The 24,376-nt window shown below is 33.6% G+C and overlaps 1 protein-coding gene and 1 long non-coding RNA gene across 5 annotated transcripts in view; one reads left to right on the top strand and one right to left on the bottom strand.

The window, feature by feature from the left end:
• Positions 1-722: 722 nt before the first annotated feature.
• LOC127734646 (uncharacterized) lies at positions 723-19,599 on the top strand. 2 transcript variants are annotated; one of them, XM_052244636.1, is made up of 10 exons: positions 723-895; positions 4,599-4,716; positions 6,121-6,234; positions 6,806-7,032; positions 8,290-8,461; positions 10,422-11,456; positions 13,405-13,570; positions 16,171-16,451; positions 17,473-17,658; positions 18,379-19,599. In XM_052244636.1, exons 2-10 carry the CDS (start codon positions 4,657-4,659, stop codon positions 19,273-19,275), a joined length of 3,138 nt encoding a protein of 1,045 aa, XP_052100596.1. In that variant the 5' UTR covers positions 723-895; positions 4,599-4,656; the 3' UTR covers positions 19,276-19,599. The 2 variants fall into 2 exon arrangements, with proteins under 2 accessions (XP_052100596.1, XP_052100595.1); XM_052244635.1 differs by lacking the exon at positions 723-895 and adding an exon at positions 5,589-5,763 and having other exon boundaries at positions 4,603-4,716.
• Positions 19,600-21,488: 1,889 nt separating this feature from the next.
• LOC127734645 (uncharacterized) overlaps positions 21,489-24,376 on the bottom strand; it is a 59,528-nt gene continuing 56,640 nt past the window's right edge. For all 3 annotated transcript variants that reach the window (XR_007997680.1, XR_007997682.1, XR_007997681.1), the window contains exons 4-6: positions 23,670-23,744; positions 22,837-22,920; positions 21,489-21,780 (exon numbers count right to left, since the gene is read on the bottom strand). This is a non-coding gene — a long non-coding RNA (uncharacterized LOC127734645). The remainder of the gene's footprint in view (positions 21,781-22,836; positions 22,921-23,669; positions 23,745-24,376) is intronic.

The raw sequence follows: 24,376 nt of genomic DNA, 5'->3' as shown, positions 1-24,376 counted from the left end.
GGGAAATTGTATGCATATCTTGAATTTTGAAAAAATAAGAAAACAAAACGTTATTAATTGAACATTTATTAAAATGTGCATGCTTATGCATGGCCGATGACGTGGAAATTTGATTCAAACATGCTATACTATTTGGGATTTAAAGTCCACCTTCATTAACGGTACCGATCCAGTAAAACCGTTTAAGTGCGTCCGGTGATCATTCCCTTTCACTTTGAAATATCTATATTTAAATCGGTTAAATAACTGTTATTCTACAGATAAAAAAACATTGAAGATCATACACACGCGTGTCACAATACTTCAACGCTACTGTGATGTATTTGACAATGGATAATTAAATGTTTAACTATTCATTAATGGTGACAATGAAAATATCTGCCGATTAACTAATGTGAATGATTGACAATGGGATCACGATCCAAGACGAAGACCTTCTTTCAACTAAAAAGAATCGATTTTCCATTTCATTTCATTTTTTACCTTTATTACATACGAATGAATACAATGTACATTTATATACTATATTGAAATAACTCTACATAATCATGTATAGCGAACAAATTAAATTCTCATTTTTTCCCCTATTTATGATACTTGAAAGTAAATCAAAATGCGAATGTGTAGAAATTCATCTTCTTATGAGAAATATTATTTTATATGCACTGAATGTTGCCCTCTATCCCAATGAAGTCGGTTGCCAAAACACCGTCTCAAGCTAATACACTTTCATTATAATGAAATGAAATATCATGTTAATTCGAAGGACTTTTAATTATTTGTTGTTTATTGTTTATTAAACAAAAAATGTTGGTTTTATAAAACAAACAAGAAACAAAGCCTGATATCAGTAAAACGTATTTCCGGTATGGAACGATAATTTGAAGAATACTAGGTAAGTTGACTATGCCTTTTTTCAAATTTAACAAATATAGTTATTCATACTCCTAGATAAAAAAATGTCCTATAGTTCTAAGAATTTTTTTTTCAATACTCATAACATTTTACTTAATAGTAAATAATTACTTTGATAGTTAAGGATTTTATTTTGAATATTAAAATTATGCAGTCCGCTAATAGTATTTGCGAAAGAGAGGCGAAAGATACCAAACGGACATTCAAACTAATAAGTCGAAAATAAACTAACAACGTCATGGGTAAAAAAAGAAAAAGACAAATAGACAAACAACAGTACACAAAACACAACAAAAAAAACTAAAGACTAATCAACACGAGCCCCACTAAATACTGGGGGTGATCTCAGGTGCTCCGAGAGAGTAAGCAGATTATGTAGTTTAGGTATCAAATACAGAAAAGGATGATCAAGTTCTTCATCTTTGGTTGAAATTCCAAAGGAACATAGAACAGACCTATGTATATCCAGGATTTCCTCCTTGGTAAGGTTCGTGGGGGTATATGTTGAGTTTCCAAGTGAATTGTCAATAACTTATTCATTTATCAAGCAGTTTATGTAATGTGATTTACACACAAAAACGATGTTGTTTGATGTTTATCTACGGGGATAACAACATATTTGTCATGGAGGTATGACAGGTGTTTTGCAATGTTTGGGTCTTTAAAATTTGATGTAGCATGAGTATTCATAGACCCATTTAGTTTTTTTTAATTCTGATTTGTACCGAACTCCAAAGAAAATAAATTCATAACGGAAAGTCCCTTGCAAAAGCTCAAACACATCAAACGAATGGAAAACAACTGCCAAATCCCTGACTTGGTACAGGCATTTCCTTATGTAGAAAATGATGAACTAAACCAACCTGGTTTTATAGCAAACTAAACCTCTCATTTGTATGACAGTTGTATAGAATTCTATTATATCGACAACAATGTGTGAGCAAAACAAACAGACATAAAAGGTCATCAGTACATCTAAATTCAACCCAATGGAAAAGGTCAGAATTAAAACAGGGTTTCCAACAAAGGATAGACAGACTGTTATCGGAAGTTACAACAAAAGCATATTTAATATAGAACAACAAAAAAGAACAGCGAGTAACAAGTAATATAAAGAAAATATCATTTTGGCAACTACGGTATATACTTTCTCACCAATAAACTGAGAATTTGGTGTTGGTATGGTAATCTATGCTCAATTTATCTACGAATCTTCTAGACTCACTTTACATCTTCATACATGGAAAGTCCCTTGATTATAATTGTCAGAGAATTTTCGTTGATTTTCTGATGTCCTTTGTTTCTAGTTTTTATGTTTCTGCGTTAAGGGGTGGAGAGAGTACGCAAATGAGACACAACAATCAAACGATACAAAAAATCAAAAGACATTTTGAGGTCAGAGCACTAATTCAATAATAGACACTGTATGTAAAGGGTTTATCTTTAAAATATGTCAAGCTCTAAATCGTCTCGAGTATAAAAAGATGCGGACAAATCAAACAGAATATATCAAATATCTTCCATCAACACCAAATTCTGAAATAATAAAATATTTAAGGTTTATATAAAAAGATAACTCGTGAAGTTCCGGAGAGGAGAAATACGCATGAATATGTGCTCGGGTTTAACTATTTTTTTTTTCTATATTTCAACCCTATTTGCTAAAAAAGAAACAGAACAAAACATATGATAAAACTCATTACAAGGGAAGCGTTTAATTGCAAAAGAATGTTTCAAGAAAAAGAAACATTTTAACACTCACAATCAAAACTATATTAAAAGAAATTATACTGTATCAAAGAATGCTCGCAGTAATCAAATGCAGGCTCAAAGGACTTAACCTTCTAATAAGAAATAAATCCTCTAGATATCGGTGGCTGTACTTCATAATATTACTGTAATTCACAATACTACTGTACTTCACAATATTACTGTACTTCACAATACTATTGTACTTCATAATACTACTGTACTTCACAATACTACTGTACTTCACAATACTATTGTACTTCACAATACTACTGTTCTTCATAATACTACTGTACTTCACAATACTACATACTACTGTACTTCATAATACTACTGTACTTCACAATACTACATACTACTGTACTTCATAATACTACTGTACTTTACAATACTACTGTACTTCATAATACTACTGTACTTCACAATACTACTGTACTTCACAATACTACTGTACTTCACAATACTACTGTACTTCACAATACTCCTAATTTCATACGGCAACGTTACGAACTGTACAGGAAGAAACGGTATAATGGAATGCAACGTCCAAAACTAGCTGTTCATGATTCCAATGTAGATACAAAAGAAACATTTTAGTCTTGTTTCGAACTATAAATAGGGGTACTGGTGTTTATGCCCCCTGTTAAAAGCAGACAAGTAACTGTACAAGAGCATTATCACAATTTTAAATCATTGAGTGTTTTTTTTAAACTGTTCCGTTGTTGTAAATTCCTCATCTCTTAACTTTTTAGATATGCATATAAAGGTACGGTCTTTAATAACAGAAAAGATGCCTTTACTATATAACAATTTATCAATAATACCAAAATAAGCTGTGCAGAGGTAAAACAGAGACTACCAAGTCCGTGTATAATTTATTCATTTTAATCGATTGAGAGCTTGGCATATTATATAGACGCTTGTCAATTATTGAAGACTATAATGTTGTTCTTTATGTCGTTTTGCTACTTTTGTTGTTTAATTAATTAAATGGTTAAAACACATAGCTACCGAACATGCACATTAAAGGGGCATTATATGTCCAATTCATGTTCGCCAATTTCACTCAAATTCTCATATTTGATTTATAACATACTAAAACGTATATCCAAATTACAAAAAGTCTAAAATAAACAATTCACAATGCATGGACTCGATAATATGTATCAACATTTTGTTGTGTATTTTTGTCCAGACGACATCTAATTAACCACCGAGATGACCTCCGAAGACTGCCGACGGTCATATAACCCGATATAAACATAAATATAAATATAAATAGATAGCGACCTCGTGCAATTGGATTTTTCTAGGTCTGTTTGATTTCATATTGTAGGTTAAAAAGTATGTTTATCATCGTTTTTACCTGTATAAGAATGATTTTTTTGTTGATCGAATCGGTCAACCAAACGGTTCATCCTTGTTTCACCTTTAATGATGACATTTTTCTCTTTTCATTAGCTGAATACATGCGTAACCCATCTCCATGTAAGGGGTTAAATTGAAGGTCACATGAATACGGATTCAATAAGTTCGAATTATTCACTTGCAAGTAAAAAATTCAGTAGCGATGTTTCTTAGTGTATTTACAAAATTGAACCAAACTGGCTGCTAAAAGCGAATTATTATTTCACTATTTCACTTTTATTAATCATTGAACAAAAAAAAATCATATTCTATTTTCTTTTATAGTTCGTAGCTCATGCCCCTTTAACATGTGACATGTTTTAACGATTGCGAGAACTCTCTTCCTGTGTTATTATTTCAATCACCAAAGAACTCAATAACATATATGTTATAGAAGGCTGCTTTCTTGTATGGTATTTGCTTGAAACAAAATCACACTTTATAGGTTGCAGTTACATATTTCATACGTGATTTGAATGTCAGTTGTTTTCTTTATATTTCTATTTAATCTTCAACATTTTCATCAGAATCTAAAACTAAAACAGAAGATGATACGCTTATCTTAAGCACAACTTATTAAGAAGAATGGGCTGTAAGCAGTCAAAGGTTGATGACAATGAGAAAGCTGTGGAATATGTGGATTATGTGAGTAAAACATGTAATATCAAAAAATATTATTAATCGAATATTTTTAAGGATTTGTGATTCATTAAAACTTGATCACATGTACATTTATATTTACTCAGTTTGCACGCCAATACTGTTGTTTAGCTTTTCGTAGGTCTAAAACAGTATATTGCACAGGGCATACAGCACGTTACTAAAAATACATTCTAGAAATCCCCAATTTTACATTGTTCATGCAATAGTTGTTGAGTAATGATATAACAATTGTAGCCTTTGGTTGAGGTCACTACGATGTTATATCGACCTAGAGAAGCATATCGTCCTCGGACGTCGTCCTCCAGTCAGTCAATATGCTTCTCTTAGGTTGATATAACCTCGTATCGACCTCATACAAAGGCTATAATTGTATAACGTTTTAAGTTATCTGTCTTCAATTGTAAATACATCATTTTCAAATAATTGCATACTAGCGTTCAATTAATTATATTAATCAATGTCTTTTTTCATTCTGTTTGGCCAATGCAAGATGTGTTATATATATATGATATACAATGATGAACAATCAAACGGTTTTCTTTTTAATTCGCGCGTTTTTTGTTTTGTGTTTTTGTTTTTTGTTTTTGTTTTTTGTTTTTGTTTGTTTTTGGTATGAAATCAAGTAATAAAACCGTTGCTCCTATAACGATTAATTTTCTTAATACTAGTAATGCAATTAGTTATCGTCTCAAATTCATTGAGCCAATAGCCTCTAGACCAGCAGAATAGGAGGTACAATTTTCATAGATCAAATATCTTTTATGGAAGCCGAAAAGTCCGAGGTAATAATTATCGCATGTTCATCGTCTTTTGATAGTTTTGATTAAGGTTACTTTGTTTTCAATCTTTTACAGTGTTGAATTCTGATTTTTCTGAAAAATGGGCGTGTCGTTCAGTGGTAGAAAATCAAAAGTTGTCAATCAATGCACTTCTGATTTGGATATTTTCAAACATACAGATGAACGTGTATCTGATTTGGTGGTTTACGATCTTGAGGAAGAAAATGAAACAGATAACTTCGCGGATCATGTAAATATATATATTTCTACATTTTAATTCAAGCCTTACACTTAAATAATGAAACAAATGTCCATCATTAATTAATTGATTGTCGCATGTAGAACAAGATCTGCTAGCCCTTCCGGAGCACCTGAGACCACTCCCGGTTTTTGGAGGGGTTCGTGTTACTCAGTCTTTGGGTTTTTATGTTGTGTTTTGAATCTGTCGTTTGTCTTTTTGGTAGTTTTTAGATTTTTGCCGTGGCATTGTCACTTTGTTTCGACTAATTCGTTTGAATATCCCTTTGGTTTATTGCGCCTCTCTTTTTATTCTAATAAACAATACTGAATAGAAATTTCCTATAGCTATCATTAATTTGTATTGCAGAAAGACGTAGTCGAATGTCCACCAAGGTATCCGACAGCATTAGCGCCTACAGCTAGAAGAAAGGATGTATCATATAACGAAAAATACAAGGAAGCAACAGAGAGAGTTCAAACGGTTATTTCAATTTTAACTTTTCAGTTGTAGATAAGTCGAAAAGTGTACGCAAAGGGGCACTTTGAAACGAAATGAGACGTAAATTACAAGTCCAAAGAAATGGTTTAAAAGAAGAAAAACTTTGTTATGTTTAATTGTTTTTTGTATTTAGAAAAAACCCTTTCAAGTAAGAGAAAACAGGTAAAAGGAAACTCTTAAATATAAAAATAAGGAGATGTGGTATGATTGCCAATGAGACAAATATCCACCAGAGTTCAAATAAAGTGGATATAAGCAATTATAGGCAACCGTACGGCCTTCAACAATGAGAAAAACCCATACCGTATAGTCGTCTATAAAAGGCCCCGACATGAAAAATGTGAAACAATTCAATTGAGAAAACTAACGGCCTAATTTATAATTATAACAAAACAATTTACGAAAAACAAATATGACAGACGTGAACCAACGACAACCACTGTACTACAGGTAAAACATGTTTTCACCATAAAACATTTTGTCAACAACTATTAACAACTTTGAATTCTATGATCATTTCTTTATAAAACGTTACCTCATTGGTGTATTGCAGGTTCCCAATTCTGCTTTGGGAGATTATTCTATTCTGTTGAGACATTTGGTAGACGACGTCAGGTCAGATTTAGAAAAAGTATGGACACTTTATCTTTGGGTTGTTAGTCATGACTTCAGCGATCATTCGCACGGTAAATACCCTGCTGGAGATACACCAAAGGGATATCTTAGATGGATTCATGACGGAGAAGGGGATATTGCATCCTTCTTTGCTATTTTATGCAGGTAATCGGCACAAAATACATTTTTTTCTACGTCTTAAGTTACAATACACGTAAAACCCAGGTCAGATAGTAATCATGTAATAATGATTGTGTATAGAAAAACTAACACTGACATTAACAAAAGCATATTGTATACAGAAGACGGGACTGTTGATATCGTATCAATCAAGTCACATGTAGATTTCGTCGTTAATACATACATATAGTTTTTTTAATATCATCAATAAAGATTAAGAACATTATTTATGCTTAATTTTCAATGTTACAAAAAAAAAAGAATATAGCATAAGAAGTTACCAAAATTCATCAGAAAAAAAGAAACAAGAATACTAGTAGTCCGCCATACTTAAAACATTTGTCTAAAGACACTTTAACGCTGACCTTTTTATTCATGGAATGAATTCGTTCTCCGGAGAGGTAACCTGTGGAACAAGGCCAGGCTAATCCCATGTGTCTAGTAATAAGTCGTATTAAAGGTTTTAACACATTTTCTAGGACTGTTGATGTGATAATTGGGTCGATTAACTCACAAATGGAATACAAGTCTGAAAGACATTTTTGTAAAATTTGTAAGTCAGCGGCCTAGATTACACACCAATGACCTTAAAAAAAATGCGTTAAATCCTTATGATTCTGAACCCAAACTTTTTCAATTTCAACTTTCTTGAAACCCAAGATTACAATTCATTCGTAGGGCGCTTGAATATATCACAGTTAAATCGACATATTGTTTACATAGGTACGAAAGTAGTTTTGGTCAGATGGTCTATCGAAGCTAAATCAAAACCATGAAAAAATTTTCAACGGACGTATACGCAAGAATTATTAAGTTATTTATAACGACGTAAAGACAGAACGGGTTGTGACTCCGACAAATATCAAATACGTGGTCTTAGTGACACATATCCGAACGGTCAACAAAATCAAGATTGCGGTCGTAAAATATTCGAACATGTGACTTCATTAATACTACTAGGAAAAATTTGTACTGTTGCAATTACCATTTATAAAGGCCAATCTTATCGGAATCACAATCTTGGGAATATCATACTAAATAAAAGATATAAATATATACACCATATACTAGGGCTGCTCGAATGTTTTCAAAGGCATGTGCTGTCAAATCTTTACACCTACACTTTTGTAATATAACCCATTTTCAGTTACACACCCTTGCAATTGATGTTGTGTTTGATATTTTCAATCAATATATACAGTATATTGTCATATAATATTCAGGCTAGTGTTTCTATTTCAGACGTGCAGGTATAAAATGTGTGATAATTGATGGTATAAGTAAAGGAGGAGACTACGAAGTAGGACTGTCGGAACAAGAACTGGAGAAAATGAGAGATCGGTGGAATGCTGTGTACATAGATAGAAACTGGAGATTTGTTCATCCCTCTTGGGGATCAAAGGCATCTGACAAGGTATGATAAAACTGTATTAAGCTTTTGTAATCATAAGTGCAATTTTGATTTGAAAAAAGACATAAAAAAAAATTTGAACAAACGTTTTTTGTTTGTAGACACATTGTCAACAAGTTATTTTGTTTGCATGATAGGATTTTTTTGTTCCAATTAACTGTCGCATTAAGGAGAAATCTGATGATAATGAAAAATAAATGCTTTTAAATTTTACATATTTGTAGTTCATCTGACCCAAAGGATCTAGTAACCTATTCTCATCACTTGGCGTCATTCATTCTTCGTCGTCGCCTATCGGCTGTCGTCCGTTAACTTTTACAAAATTGTTCTCCTCTTAAACTACTGGGCGAATAAAATCAAACTCGGCCACAATCATTATTGGGGTATCTAGTTAAAAGGTATATGTCACCGCTTGCGAACCAACATGGCCGCCCATGTTTAGAATAGGAAGTAGGGGTAAAATGCAAGATTTGTTTTTGCGATTTGCTTACAATCTTGAAAACTATAATAGTTACAGAGAAACTTTTATTTTGCAAACATGATTTGGAGGACAGGATGTACAAATTTGTTAAGGTTGAAATCGTTGGTTGACACCTTATAGGACTATTTATTTCCCTTAAATGACGATTTTATAACATTTTTTGGGGGGCATTTTTAGCCAAAAATATAGTAGATAAAGAAAAACTGAAACAGCAATAATGATCAGCAAGCCAAGATAAAACGGAAATTGTAAGTCGACTCCTTATATGAGTTATTGCTCTAAGATGATGATTTCTACACATTTTTGACGAAAACTATAGTAGATAAAGGAATCTGTAAACGACAAAAATGATCACAAAGACAAGATCTTCAAATCGGTCGACAAAACCGAAATTGTAAGTCATTTTCTTATAGAAGAAATTTTCCTTAAATGACGATGTTTACCCATTTTATTGGCAAACATTATAACAGATAGAGAGAAACTGAAACAGAAAAAAAAATCAGCAATACAAATTTAACATAAAGCGATCTTAGTCATTAACTATATTTTAGTCCTCAATGTTTAAACTCAAATAGATCGAGGTGCTTTAATTCTTTGTAAACAATCAATATTTACAGTTTAAATCCTGTAAATGCGTTTTGCATGCAATAATTTAATAACTTCAGTAATATGTCAATTATTTTTTTAATACCAGAAAGATTGACTGACCAGTTGTTACTTGCAAACGTTAAGTTGAAATATTTCATGTACATTCAGGATGAGAACAAATAAACAATCAATTCTAAATGTAGGTTGACCAGGAAATTTGACTGCCTCTGGAAAATGAGAGTATGTTGGATAAGGGAGGATGTTTCGCCTTGTAACGGACCGCCTACGAACCTCTCAGAAAGTTGTTTCAGGGGTTTTTTACCATGCGTAGTGATGACATTCTCCCTACACAGGGCAATAGATTTAACGTCCAAATTCCGACCGGGCGGGTGCGTATCTATACATTCCACACAGTCAAACTGACGCCCCACTTAGGCAAGAGTTTTACTTCCTGACGACTGTTTACCATGTTTCTATACCACAGTCAGATATTTTAACGGACTAATACTATTAGTTATAGTCCTAAGAGTGACAACCCACTTGCAGTCGTTTTTATTTTAATTGTTTTAAAAATAGCCTTATATAGCTTACACAAATTTGCAGTATAAAAAAGTAAGGAGATGTGGTATGATTGTCCTTGAGACAACTATCCACTACAGCTCAAATGAAGTGGATAAATATTTGTTTTTGAAAAAAAGCTAAATTTATCTTATTTCTGTAAAGACGACACTTTTTATGTGTCTGTTGTTGAAATTTCTCAGGTTTTTCAAATATCGGTTTTGATTGGTCGTAAAGACTAGTTATATAGTCCAAAAACTAAAAAGATTATTACTTTTTTTGTTTAACAATATTATATTGTATATTTCATTCATTCAATACTTTTATTTGTTTTAGATTCGAAATTATTTTTTCTTGCCCGAACCAGAAGAATTTAACACATGGTGTCGCCCTGATGACAGACAGTGGCAACTCCTGACGACAATGGTTACTATGTCGGAGTTTACATCTTTCCCATACTGTACAGCGGAATTTTTCATGATGAATATGAAAGTCCTATCCCCTAAAACTGGAAAGGTTCGAGCCAGAAACGGACATGTTTTTGTTGAAATTGCTACTACACGAAATATAGGGAAAACCGTTGTAGTCAAGTATAACTTGGTCGGAAAGAAACTACTCAAACCTAGGGTAGGAATGAACGGGCATGCAGGAGGGGAGTCAACACAAAGGGGGATGATTCCTAAAGAAGGGGTAAACGGGTATGCAGGTGGGGAGTCAACACACAGGGGATTAATTACGAGCAGACTTCATGAGATTGAGCAGGAAGGTGAAGAAAAAAACGATGAAATCTCAACTCCTTCTGCATTTCCAACTGACCTCGACACATTTGTGTTTATGTGGAGAAAAGACGCTCATTTTATGTTTAATATTCAGCTACCAGTATCAGGTGTATACCTTTTCTCTGTGGAAGCAGGGCATATCAATTCTGATTATTCTGTGTCAGAAATGGTGATAGTTGCAGAAATAAAAATATATTGTTTTGATAATGTTCACGAGGAAGACATTGACATGTTCCCTGACGTACCTGAGATTGGATGGGGCGTTACTCCACACTGCTTGGTACGAGGTATTCGTCCTATTTCACATGTAGATGGGGAAGTATTTGTTCTCCCAGATGCTGATACGACTATTAGGTTTGAACTTGATCACGAATACGAGTTTGATGTTGAAATGATTGGTGAAAATTTTGCAGATGATTTACAGCAATACGTCAGTCATAATGTTCATAATAATCTATTGACTATCAAAGTTCGAATCCCTGGAGAAGGACACTATGGACTGAAAATCCACGCAAAGGGTGATAATGACGTGGACTTCGTCAACGTGTGCAATTATTTTCTGGTTTTCAACAAGATATCATCCAACATTGAGGTAATATCATTTCCTTAATTCAGTAAAAATATAGTCTAAGAGTTAAAAACACTGGTAAGTAGATGAAAAAAAAGGGATAAAGAGGATACATTGTGGAGGCTGAGCGTTTCAGTTATAAGGTACCATAAAAAAATGAACAAAGCCATAAAAAATTTTAACAAAATTTTTATTTGGCAAAAAATAACAACAAACAACAAAAGCAAACACCGAAAAACGATTGGTATATTGTAAATATGCAATCAAAGTACTGAAGTACTGAACATCGGATGACTGCAAGTTCTTGTGGATGGTCACAAGCACTTGTCTCAGAAAAAAAATCACATCTCTATTCCTGAAAGTGAGGTTAATGTACAGATATATATTTTTTTTCTTAGACAAGTTCGTGCGTGGATGATAAATAAATGACAGGGAATTCAACCTCACCGTAATAAATATGATATTGAAGTGATTCAAATCAGTATACTCTGGTTTGTTGTTATATATTATATTAATATTTGTATATTACAGTTAGATGTATATTTAATTTTCATCCATTTGTATATATTCTATTCTACTATATTAATAATAGTGCAGTGCAAGTGCATGGTGGACACTCTTCTGTAATAATTCTATTTTTCTAATAGATTGGATTTGAGATGGCATTCATATTTTCCCGCCAAACTTTCAATCTCCCATGCAGAGTTATCGGTCCTTGAGAGAGAGCGAGGACCGATAACTCTGCATGGGAGATTGCAAACGTTCTTGAGATATTCTTCCGCATGCGTTAACACACATTTTCTGTACGTGTGCATAGATATTAAAGATTTTTAACTTATATATATATTTCTAACGACAAAACATTATCATATTATTAATTTATGTTCTAAAAAAAATATTTTTAGGATTATCCATTGAAAAAATGAATTTATAACAAGCGATAAGGAATGTTATTTTGCACTCGATAATGTCCGCGTATTTATCATGTTTATAGATCGGTTACAATCCCAACACCAAAGTTACATAATGGAAATCTAGCCGACAGCAATACACTGGAATGCCCTCACGGTCATCCGATGTAAAAATACAAATTCGGTAATCCAAGTTTGATTTATAGATTATGGTTGAGATGACCAATGATAATCTGTTTATCGCTATTTTACCTATGACGACGTTGTCAATTTCATGTCAATTTCATTAGCAACGGCACGTGCCCCCTTAGTTTCTAGCGATAACTTTCATATCACTCGACTCCGTTGAGAAAGGAAATTATCAGTCAGTAAGATCAAAGGAAATTTTCGTAAAATAGCGATAATATTGATTATTACAAAACGACTTCAAATTGAAACATGAAATGTGAGCTGTGTTCACAAAATCATACCGCCAATCTCGACTGGCATAGATTAGGTACGTTAGTGAAAGGTACACTATGGCGACACGTTAAATCGATCTAGTCAGAAGTTCAGGAGTATGTTTGAATTGAAGATGGCTATTTCTTTAGTAGATATATAAAAAAATCCATGCAGAAACTTCAAAACCATAATGTGGACAGACGAAAACTTATAGACATAACCATATCACTAAAAACCCATCTTTACTTAGTCCGTGATCGGCATGACGTCTGACGGCCTTTTTTTTAACTGACTTTGACTATCGGACGTCAAAGTGAAGTCTACATAGAAACAATTGGGGCGGCTAGTTCCTTTTTCAAAATCGTAATAGATCCATTTGCATGCACTTAAATTATACATCATTCGATGCCTTATTAATTTTACTCCACGAATATGTGATACTTGTCCTAACGCTGTGACCCGAGTTAATTGTTATAAAAGCATATCTGCATTAAAGGTTGTTTAGGTTAAAAAAAAAAGAGGGAAAAAAGAAGACTTTAAAAGATAAAGGCATATATAAAACCTGCAAAAATCGTTTGCAATATTTAGCATATGTCGTATTTTTTTTTTTGTAAATGTAGAAATTTCCTAAACGGATGATAAGAGAAAAATTGGAAAGAGCAACTGAGGGTGATACCAGGCATGGATTAAAGGAAGCGTTAGATGACTTTATACTACACAATGTACCTGACCGAGGGGAAGTTAAGAAAGCTAAAGACAAAATAGGTTTCTTCGATGATAAAAAAGGTTTGTTCTAGTTTTTTTTAACTATGAAACATCTGCCAAAGAGTTGAAAGAGTCATTCATATCTAAAATATATTTCGGTAAAATACAGTAACCATACAAAAAAAAAACAGAGGACAATTATATTTTGACTTCAACAAAAGGCAACAAACGTATGTAAATGTGTGTGTTTAAAATTTATGTTGATTCACTATGAATAATGCCATGGGATTATTAGTTGCCCCCTCCCTGTGAATAATGCCATGGGATTATTAGTTTCCCCCTCACTGTGAATTATGCAATGGGATTATTAGTTGTCCCCTCCCTGTGAATCATGCCATGGGTTTATTAGTTGCCCCCTCACCGTGAATAATGTAATGGGATTATTAGTTGCCCCTCACTGTGAATTATGCCATGGGATTATTAGTTGCCCTCTCACTATGAATAATGCCATGGGATTATTAGTTATCCCCTCACTGTGAATTATGCCATGGGATTATTAGTTGTCCCTCCCTGTGAATTATGTCATTGGATTATTAGTTGCCCCCTCACTGTGAATAATGCAATAGGATTATTAGTTGCCTCTTCACTGTGAATAACGTCATGGGATTATTAGTTGTCCCTCCCTGTGAATTATGTCATTGGATTATTAGTTGCCACCTCATTGTGAATAATGCAATGGGATTATTAGTTGCCTCCTCACTGTGAGTAATGTCATGGGATTATTAGTTGATCCCTCACTGTGAATTATGCCATGGGATTATTAGTTGCCTCTTCACTGTGAAGTATGCCATGGAATTATTAGTTACCCCCTCACTGTGAATAATGTAATGGGATTATTAGTTGCCTCCTCACTGTGAATTATGCTATGGTATTATTAGTTGCCTCCTCACTGTGAAGTATTCCATGGAATTATTAGTTGCCCCCTCACTGTGAATAATGTAATGGGATTACTAGTTGCCCCCTCACTGTGAATAATGCAATGGGATTATTAGTTGCCCCTCACTGTGAATTATGCCATGAGATTATTAGTTGTCCCTACCTGTGAATAATGCCATGGGATTATTAGTTGCCTCATCACTGTGGATTATGCAATGGGATTATTAGTTGTCTCTACCTGTGAATAATGCCATGAGATTATCAGTTGCCTCATCACTGTGAATTATGAAATGGGATTATTAGTTGTCCCCTCCCTGTGAATTATGCCATTGGATTATTAGTTGCTCCCTCACTGTGAATAATACAATGGGATTATTAGTTGCCCCCTCACTGTGAATTATGTCATGGGATTATAAGTTGCCACCACACTGAATAATGCAATGGGATTATTAGTTGCCCCCTCACTGTGAATAATGCCATGGGATTATTAGTTGTCCCTCTCTGTGAATTATGTCATGGGATTATTAGTTGCCCCCTCACTGTGAATAATGCAATGGGATTATTAGTTGCCTCATCACTGTTGATTATGCAATGGGATTATTAGTTGTCCCTACCTATGAATAATGCCATGGGATTATTAGTTGCCTCATCACTGTGGATTATGCAATGGGATTATTAGTTGTCTCTACCTGTGAATAATGCCATGGGATTATCAGTTGCCTCATCACTGTGAATTATGAAATGGGATTATTAGTTGTCCCCTCCCTGTGAATTATGCCATTGGATTATTAGTTGCTCCCTCACTGTGAATAATACAATGGGATTATTAGTTGCCCCCTCACTGTGAATTATGTCATGGGATTATAAGTTGCCACCACACTGAATAATGCAATGGGATTACTAGTTGCCCCCTCACTGTGAATAATGCAATGGGATTATTAGTTGCCCCTCACTGTGAATTATGCCATGAGATTATTAGTTGTCCCTACCTGTGAATAATGCCATGGGATTATTAGTTGCCTCATCACTGTGGATTATGCAATGGGATTATTAGTTGTCTCTACCTGTGAATAATGCCATGGGATTATCAGTTGCCTCATCACTGTGAATTATGAAATGGGATTATTAGTTGTCCCCTCCCTGTGAATTATGCCATTGGATTATTAGTTGCTCCCTCACTGTGAATAATACAATGGGATTATTAGTTGCCCCCTCACTGTGAATTATGTCATGGGATTATAAGTTGCCACCACACTGAATAATGCAATGGGATTATTAGTTGCCCCCTCACTGTGAATAATGCCATGGGATTATTAGTTGTCCCTCTCTGTGAATTATGTCATGGGATTATTAGTTGCCCCCTCACTGTGAATAATGCAATGGGATTATTAGTTGCCCCCTCACTGTGCACTGTGAGTAATTCAACGAGATTAAATGCATCCTAACTTGTTAAATGTAAATATAACTTTGCCATCATATAAAGAAAATTCGTGAATTTATCAACCAGTACATGAGAATCTGTTATTCTGAAAGAGAAAGAACTGCATTCAGAATAATATACCATCTTCTGTATGATTTATCTAAACAGAAATTTGTTAGGTTGACCCTTTCGTAGTCAACAGTGAAGTTACAAATGTATCGCGGAAAATTGTTTTGACAATATATACACTTTCATTCTATCATAATAATTAACGTAAATTATTTCTTTTTAACATTTAAGTCATATTTTCATTGAATATTAACAGCATTAAGTGATGCCATCAAAAGGAAAAATCCCAAATTCCTACAGAAATCGATACAAGACGCCAAAAAGTCTAAATTTACTGAAGAACTAGAAGATGACATAAAACGAGCAGAGCTAATGTTAGCTAGATTGAATAGAATGGAAGGTTATCTACATCCTATCGCAAAGTTGCAGAATTCAACCTTGGCAGAAATACGGTGCTATACATGGCCACCTGAAGTGGTTAGAAATGTACTCGCGGCAGTATATGTATTGTTAGGAGAGGATTATGAATACCTTCAGGTAATAACTACGCTGTCATGATGTTATCTGCGCACCCTCAAAGTCTGTGCTTTGCATTGTATGTCAAAACAGTAGATGCTCAGACTTCCAATACTTAAGAGAGGCAAAGGATACCAAAGGGACATTCAAACTCACAAGTCGAAAATAAACTTACAACGCCATGGCTAACAAAGAAAAGACAAATAGATAAACAATAGTACACAAAACACAACATAGAAAACCAAATGCTCAACAACACGAACACCACCAAAAACTGAGGGTGATCTCAGGTGCTCCGGAATGATAAGCAGATCCTGCTCCTCATATGGCACCCGTCGTGTTTGCAAGTGTTTGCAAAAAAAGAATCTGTCCATTAAGTTTTCAATGCAATGTTTTTAAATGTTGTGGTAGATCAGTAACATTATTCAACGAGTGAACATATTTTGTACTCTATTGAGAGTGGAAAGTATACTCCATGGTCGCCTTAGGTTCATATACAATTTATCAGTGTGAATTTTATAAGAAATTACTGAAACTTTAGGTAGGAAATGTGTCTTTGGATTAACATTGAGTAATACTAAAAGCATCACAAAATAACCTATGTAAAACCAACCAGATTATGAAAAATGCCATTTTTGCTTGAACGAGATGAATTCTAGTTTTGGTTTCTTTAAACTGAAATTAATAATTCTTAATCAGTAGAAATACATCTGTAACAAAGGTTACAATGTAAGCTAAGATGGTTACATCTAATAATGAGACGAAACATTATACAATGATATAGTATTCTTTTATATCACTTTTTGGTCATGTAGCTCCAAACATTTCTACGTACATTTGTATTAATACATCCCTGGCTTTCAAATGTTAAGATTTGAACGGTCCTGATGAATGTTAACCAGAAAAACGCTTTGGACACATGCAATTTATAAAATATTTATTTTCATTTACATCTTACACAGCAAAGCACTAACACATTTATCATTCAACTTGTATTTGATCCGGTTGCTTTATGTCACCATATCTTATGTATATTTTACAGGATTGGGATTATATTCAAAGCTTACTGGCCAAAGTTGGAAAAGAGGGTTTGAAAAATAAAGTTTTAAATCTTGATATGGAGACTGTTCCCCAGCGGCAAGTAGATTTGGCTGATATTATTATTGATCCACACAAGCTAGATGAGGCACGAGAGGCCAGTACTGGAACGGCAGCATTGTATCAGTGGGTAAGCAATGAGATATACAAACAATTATAGCTTTGCATGATACAAAAATACTGATTTTTATTCAGGAAAAATACGAGTATTTCAATGGAAGGTCAACTAAAACTACAAAAAAATACTTATTCCATAAAAAAAATGATTTGTGAAATGATTTATAAAAACAGACTTGTTTATAGTATAGTTTATAGCTTAAGCACTGTTCCAGTTACAATGTGTGTCCCTTGTTGCAAATATTTGCACTTGAATTATATTTGTTTGGTATTCAGAATGTCTTTTTAAACAATATACTTAATATCAGGAGTAATTTTGGAAGAGAAAACTACGACAAATGTTAAAATAAAGTTTGTACATGCAAACAAACTCACTCTTGTGGAGAGTTGTCTCATTGGCAATCATACCACATCTTCTTTTTTTATATTTACGTTAAATCGGTTTATATTTTTGTCTGTTTTACAATAAACTTCTAAAAAAAATTGAACTCGAATTTTTAAATTGATCTCAAACTTAACAAATCTAAATTATAGTTAGTATGAACAACTAGTGCTTCTGATTTTGGAAACATATACAGGAACACATAAATAGTAAATTAAGAATCATATGCTAAAATTAAATGTTAATCAAATAGAATCAAGCTAAGAAATGGAAAGTTTACTACTCTAATCTAAACTTTCCAACAAAGGCATAGATATCGACACAAAATAACTATATTGTATTTTAAAACAGGTGAATAATATTTGTACAGAGAAGAAAAGCCAACAGGCATCTGTTAATTCAAGTAGTAATAAGGACAACACGCAAAGAAAATTAAAAGTAAAATATCCACAGAAGGAAAATGGTAAAGCTGGGCATTATGAAAGCGGAAAGTTTGGACAATATGGTTCTATGAAAGGAAGGCAGTACGAAGTATCATCAGGCGGGCAAAACGGCAAGGTTAAAGTTAATAGCCTCGTTAAAGGAAAAGGAGGACAGTATGATAACAGACATGACACAAACAGAAAATCCAACGACCGAAAGGATTCAAAACAAGCGCACGAAACAAACATATCACCACAGCATCGATTTTCGAAGCCGGACAAGAAAACTAATAATATCCTTGGAATGATTATTATAGACGAAAGGTCATCATCTAAATCAAAATCACCAAACAGCAAGGGATCACCAACACATAAGTCACCATCATCAAAGAATGCTTCGCCAATGCAGAAAAACTTATCACCAGCGCAGAGGTCGCCAGCCAGTAAAAACATATCGCCAGCTAGTAAAAATGTTTCCCCAGCCAGTAAAAATGTTTCCCCAGCACACAGATCTCCTGCCAATAAATATGTATCACCAACACAAAAATCGCCTTCAAACAAATCACCAAATCAGAAATCGCCATCCCAAAAATCACTAGCGGAAAAATCGCCAGCGGAAAAATCACAAGGTAATCGATTCCATGTGATAAAGTCGGACTCTCAGAAATCACCACCTATTGTACCATCAGATTCACCACCTCATCGATCACCTCTACAAAGACCTCCTTATGATGAAGTCCTCACGCCAGTTGGATTATCTCCAGTACCTCAGTCGGATGAAGAAACTTTTAAAAACTTTTCGCCGATTTCGCCAGAAGAGAAATAAAAGCTAAACTTTAGAATGTTTGAAACTCTACATTAAAGTACACGCAGCAAAGAAAAAAATCAAACTTTAATTCGTATACATAAAAAAAAACCAGCATTGTAAAGTTCTCAATGTTGGAGGTCCCAATTGGTCATGAAGAGCTTCACTTGCCGTTTTCATAAGGTTGTAACATATAGCTTATCTTTTCTTGCCGTTCGTATCAAACTATAATATGAAACAGATGCCCTGAAACACGATAACAAATTTGTTTCTAATGGACCAAGATTACTGTACTGATTACTGTTTATACATATATATATATTTGAAATGTACCATCTCATCTCATAGTTGTTTCATTGCCCTACAACATTAGCCCAACTGGCTCTTATTGAACTTGACCTCTAGGTCAATGAAACCAAACTGGGCCTGCATCATTCTAATGGATTTACTTTAAATGCATGCAAGTCCGATTTACCCGTCGTCAACACGTAAGCTATTTATATGTGTATCACATAAAATACTATAAAAAAAAATTAAGCATGCAAACACTTGATAAATGGTGTCACGTTACAAATACCAATAAACATAAAGGAAATAATATATTTGTGATCTCTTTTGATAATTTAGAATTTTACCACCCGTGAAAATGTGTTCCAAATTTTATAAAAAGAGAGAATATACCAAGGGAGGCAATAGAAAATCATAAGTCCAATGAATTAAGGCGATAGTAGTTTGTCGATGTTCAAATCTCGTAAAATCGATTAAGAAGAGAGAAGTCAATGTAACAAAGAAAAATCAAGGGAATCGCATGAACTCCAAAAGAAGCGAAATCAATCGTAAAAATTGACGGAAAGACAACAATTGTAACAAAATATAACACAGAAAATAAAAAATTGAGTACTATGAACCGCACGACTAATAACATAGAAAACGTGGACCCAAAACTAAAGAAAAAAAATCGAAAAATTATTTCACGGACCAAATGCTACAAAATTTTGTAAGACAATACTTTTACGATTGGTCTTTTTGATACTGGTCCCATTCAAATTCAAACACGGCTAACTTTGTAATTGAAACTGGAAAACAAAATGTTCCAGTAAATTCAAAAGCACTAAAAAAATCTTGTTTATCTGACATCACATTTAAACAAAATGTGCACAGTATACTGTAATAGTATATTTGTAATATTTTTTCAGAGATAAGTGCCTGTAAAAATGTGGTAGGCATCATGTCCGATGACCTATTCGTTAAGCCAACATGACCGCAGTGGCTTAGATTAGCACATACAATGTAAATATTAGATAAAATAAAATGGTCAACGTATTAACATTAAGGTGTTTTAAGCGACCAAGATTGCAGCACGGATTCCTAAAAAAATTAAAACCTAATTCCTTTTCTCATTCTTGTCTTTTACAAAACATAATTAATAAAGGTGATATGGAAGATGATTAACCATGTTAAAGTAAAATTTGAACACACCAGACAGATCCAAGACAAACGAACGGGCATAAAAAAAAACTTTATCTCTTCCAACAAAACAGGAATGAAATCCGGTGCTCCGGAACTGTCAGATTATTTTTCTTCGGCATTTAACACACGACGATTTGTCAATTTGTAAAAAGGCGACAGTAATTTACCGCTGTTTAAATCTCGTAAATCGATTAGGAAGAGACAAATCAAGGTATCAAAATACATCCGAGGGAATCGGAAGCCGAGGGAATCGCATGTTCTCCATAAGTACCGAGACCGGGTGAGTCTTCAGGGTAAGCGTCTCCTGCGATGCATGTATCACCCGCCTTGTGAATTCACACTCAGTACAAATATGACAATCGTGAATAGAAAACAATCGATAAATTATAGATTAGACTACCATAGGCTGGTATCTAAGAACGAGCAAACATGTCGCTATTGGGTAGAGACACCGACACATCGTATCGGTCAACCAATTCGTGATGTGACCATTAAACCTATGTTGTGTCGAATTCGAATTTGTGTCACGAACACACAACTGTAATTGAAGTCCGTATAGTGTGAACATGCACGAGCGTAATATACCGGTATTACATGTAACTGAGATATGTAAACTCCATATGGTTACAGTTGGTTCTTATGCTTTGTCGTTTTATACCTGTCCAAGGTTAGGTGATTGAGCGCTCACAATTTGAATTCAAGTGATGATGTCCACATGCATTGTTAATTCATTTGAAAGCATTTGATTCTTACAGAGTCTCCCATATTGTAAAATGTTTAATGAAACAAATGAAAATGGATATCATTCAACAAACAGAATGTCCAGCACTTTAAAAAAATAATTTTATAATTTTCATATATTCTGTTAATACATAAATATATAGTCCAATTTATGACCATTTTAGAAGTTGTTAAAATGTCATGAATTCGTCTGTTAACTTATACTTTGTACTTATGACACCATTGTTTACTGATGGAAGAAAAATAAATGTATCAGTCCTTTTTCCTTTCCACATTGAGCATAAGCCAAGTCATGGAAGCAGCCAGTGCAAATACCTGAAATGATAGCTACGAATTTTAAAGACACTTCATAAATAAACGTATGTCCTTTTCAGTTTTCATAACTGTTCAAAGTGTGTTTGGGCTAGTTATAGTAAATACAGAATAAGAAAAATTAATTTCTCTGATTTAAAGCGGTTCTGACTGGTTGGATTTTTTTTATAACCTACAATGTTGCATGCGCTTTCCAACCAATTCTATTCGGAATGATACACTCATAATTTTTTTCTTGAATTATTGGAGAATTATATTTGGAATATTATACATATTTTTTCTTATATTATTTGGTAACGTTTTTATGTAAAAAGAAAAGAGCATTGCTTTTCTTAGGTAAGATTAAGGAAAACTGTGAGTTTCTTGTGTTACTCTTTCTTAGAACAGTATATTAAATACAATCAGCTAGCAGTTCCGTGAATCTGTGTATTCCTTAATCAATGCAAGACCCTTTTTTTTACTAGTTCCCAGAATTTAGCGTATTTATATTTTTTTCAATTTTTGCAATAACTCGCCTAACTTTTATCTCCTTATCCAACCCAAAAAGTGAATGTTAAATAATAAAAGTTGTAACAAATATCCGGCTTTCCGTCTATTAAAAACATATTTTTTCCTCTACTTGAAAAGAAATTCTTCTCCTTAGTATACCAGTTGGCTTTCAGTATGATATAATAAGTAAAACGTAAAATAACAAAAATACCGAACACCAAGGAAAATTCAAAACGGAAAGTCCTCTTTAACAAACGGCCAAATCAAAAGCTCAAACACATCAAACGAATGGAAAACAACTGTCATGTTCCTGACTTGGTACAGGCATTTCCTTATGTAGAAAATGGTGGATTAAACCTGGTTTTATAGCTAGCTAAATCTCTCTTTTATGACAGTCACATAGAATTCCATTATCTTGACAACAGTGTGTGAGCAAAACAAACAAACATAAGTAAAAATGTCAAAAATTGGGGTACAGCAGTCAAAATTGTGTTATAATCTTAATCATGTTCAGCCATTAGCCTTCATTTTTTGTTCATAAAATGCGAAGTGTGACGTTTTTACATTTACCTGTAACAAAGTCAAACTGAATCCAGTAAACATGATCAGATTTAAGAACCATCTGGTAGTGTGTGAGTATTCTTTGGTGTGCTCCTAAAAGGGTAATAGATAAGGAAGCAACAGTTAGAGAACATTAAATTATATAAACTGATTATTTGCTAATGTAAAACCATTAAATTTCTGCTGATAAAGAGGCACCGATTATTGCAGATCACCAGAATGCAAATAGCATTAGCTTTGATAACGCTTACGCCCTATTGAAATACCTTGAGTGTTTAGCTTTGTTTGTTGTATTGCCTGTCGCATAATTGGAAACCGTATAAGCTGATCTCTAGATATTCATTAGTTATCTTGTGTTGTATGGTTGCTGACTAATTTGCACTAATTCCTATTGGGTGTTACATCCATTGACATTGGTATTGACACTTATGTGTTATCTTATTCATAATTTTATATACATGATACATCAACTTATAAAGAACACATGTCAAAGGAATATTTATTCAACTTTAACGTAATGGAAAATCATTTCATCACATGTACTTTATAGTAGTAACATTACGGATATCAAATGTGAAGCAAGATATGTGCAAATCCTTCCTGAGAACCTCAGATTACCCCTTTTTTTTGTTGTCTGGTCCCTGTTACTCAGACGTACGAGCATTTTATAGACTATTGTATGTCTTCTTGTCGTTACTCGTGTTCTGCCATGATTGTGTCGATCTCTCTTCGACTTCTGTGTTTTGCCATGATTGTGTCGATCTCTCTTCGACTTCTGTGTTTTGATTTTCACTTTGGTACCTTCCGTCTTTTTTATACATATATCTCAGTGATGTACTTACAGGTGAAATGTACTGGAATGCTGTTATTGCTGAAAACGATTCTCCAATTATTCCGGCACAAAAGTACAAAATATTCTGTTAAAGAGAAAATTGTTTCACTTTTTATATTTTCATCTTTTGTTGATTTACTGTTTCTGACTTTGGCTTGGAAGTAATTTAAAAGTCTTATAACATAGATTAAACAGTTTGTCAGTGTTAATTAATTATGTATTAATATACCGAAAAAATACAGTATAGAAATTTTTTGTATTGTACTATAATATTATATATGTAACAGTATACATCTTTCTTAGTTGTACTGTGTTGTACGTGGCTAGCTCATTAACGTTTACACCAAATCCTCCTTTTATTTATATATTACTCTCATTATTGACCCCCGATGCACTGCGATATAGTGAATAATTTCCATCAGTCCGACTGTCCGAAGAGAATTCTTTTTATAATGTGCAATTGAACATGCATGCTATGTCCCCATTTTGATTGACATCTCTTAAGAAATTGGAAAACGTTCATACATGAATTTATTATATTTTTTTTGTAGTAGCTCAATCGGACATCTTATGAACAGTACTCCTCTAATATCGTTTGCAATAGAGCTTTCATACTGAGGGCTGTCAGTCATCAATTATCATTTTAAATGTGTGCAGGAGTTAAGGGGCTTTGATCACTCATAATAAATCAAAGGAGATTGGGGTATATGTCAATAA

This window comes from Mytilus californianus, unplaced genomic scaffold, assembly GCF_021869535.1.
Source record: "Mytilus californianus isolate M0D057914Y unplaced genomic scaffold, xbMytCali1.0.p SCAF_3, whole genome shotgun sequence".
In the NCBI taxonomy this organism is placed as follows: Eukaryota; Metazoa; Mollusca; class Bivalvia; order Mytilida; family Mytilidae; genus Mytilus; species Mytilus californianus.
Note: the sequence above shows the minus strand (reverse complement) of the source record. Positions and strands in the feature narration are given on the sequence as shown.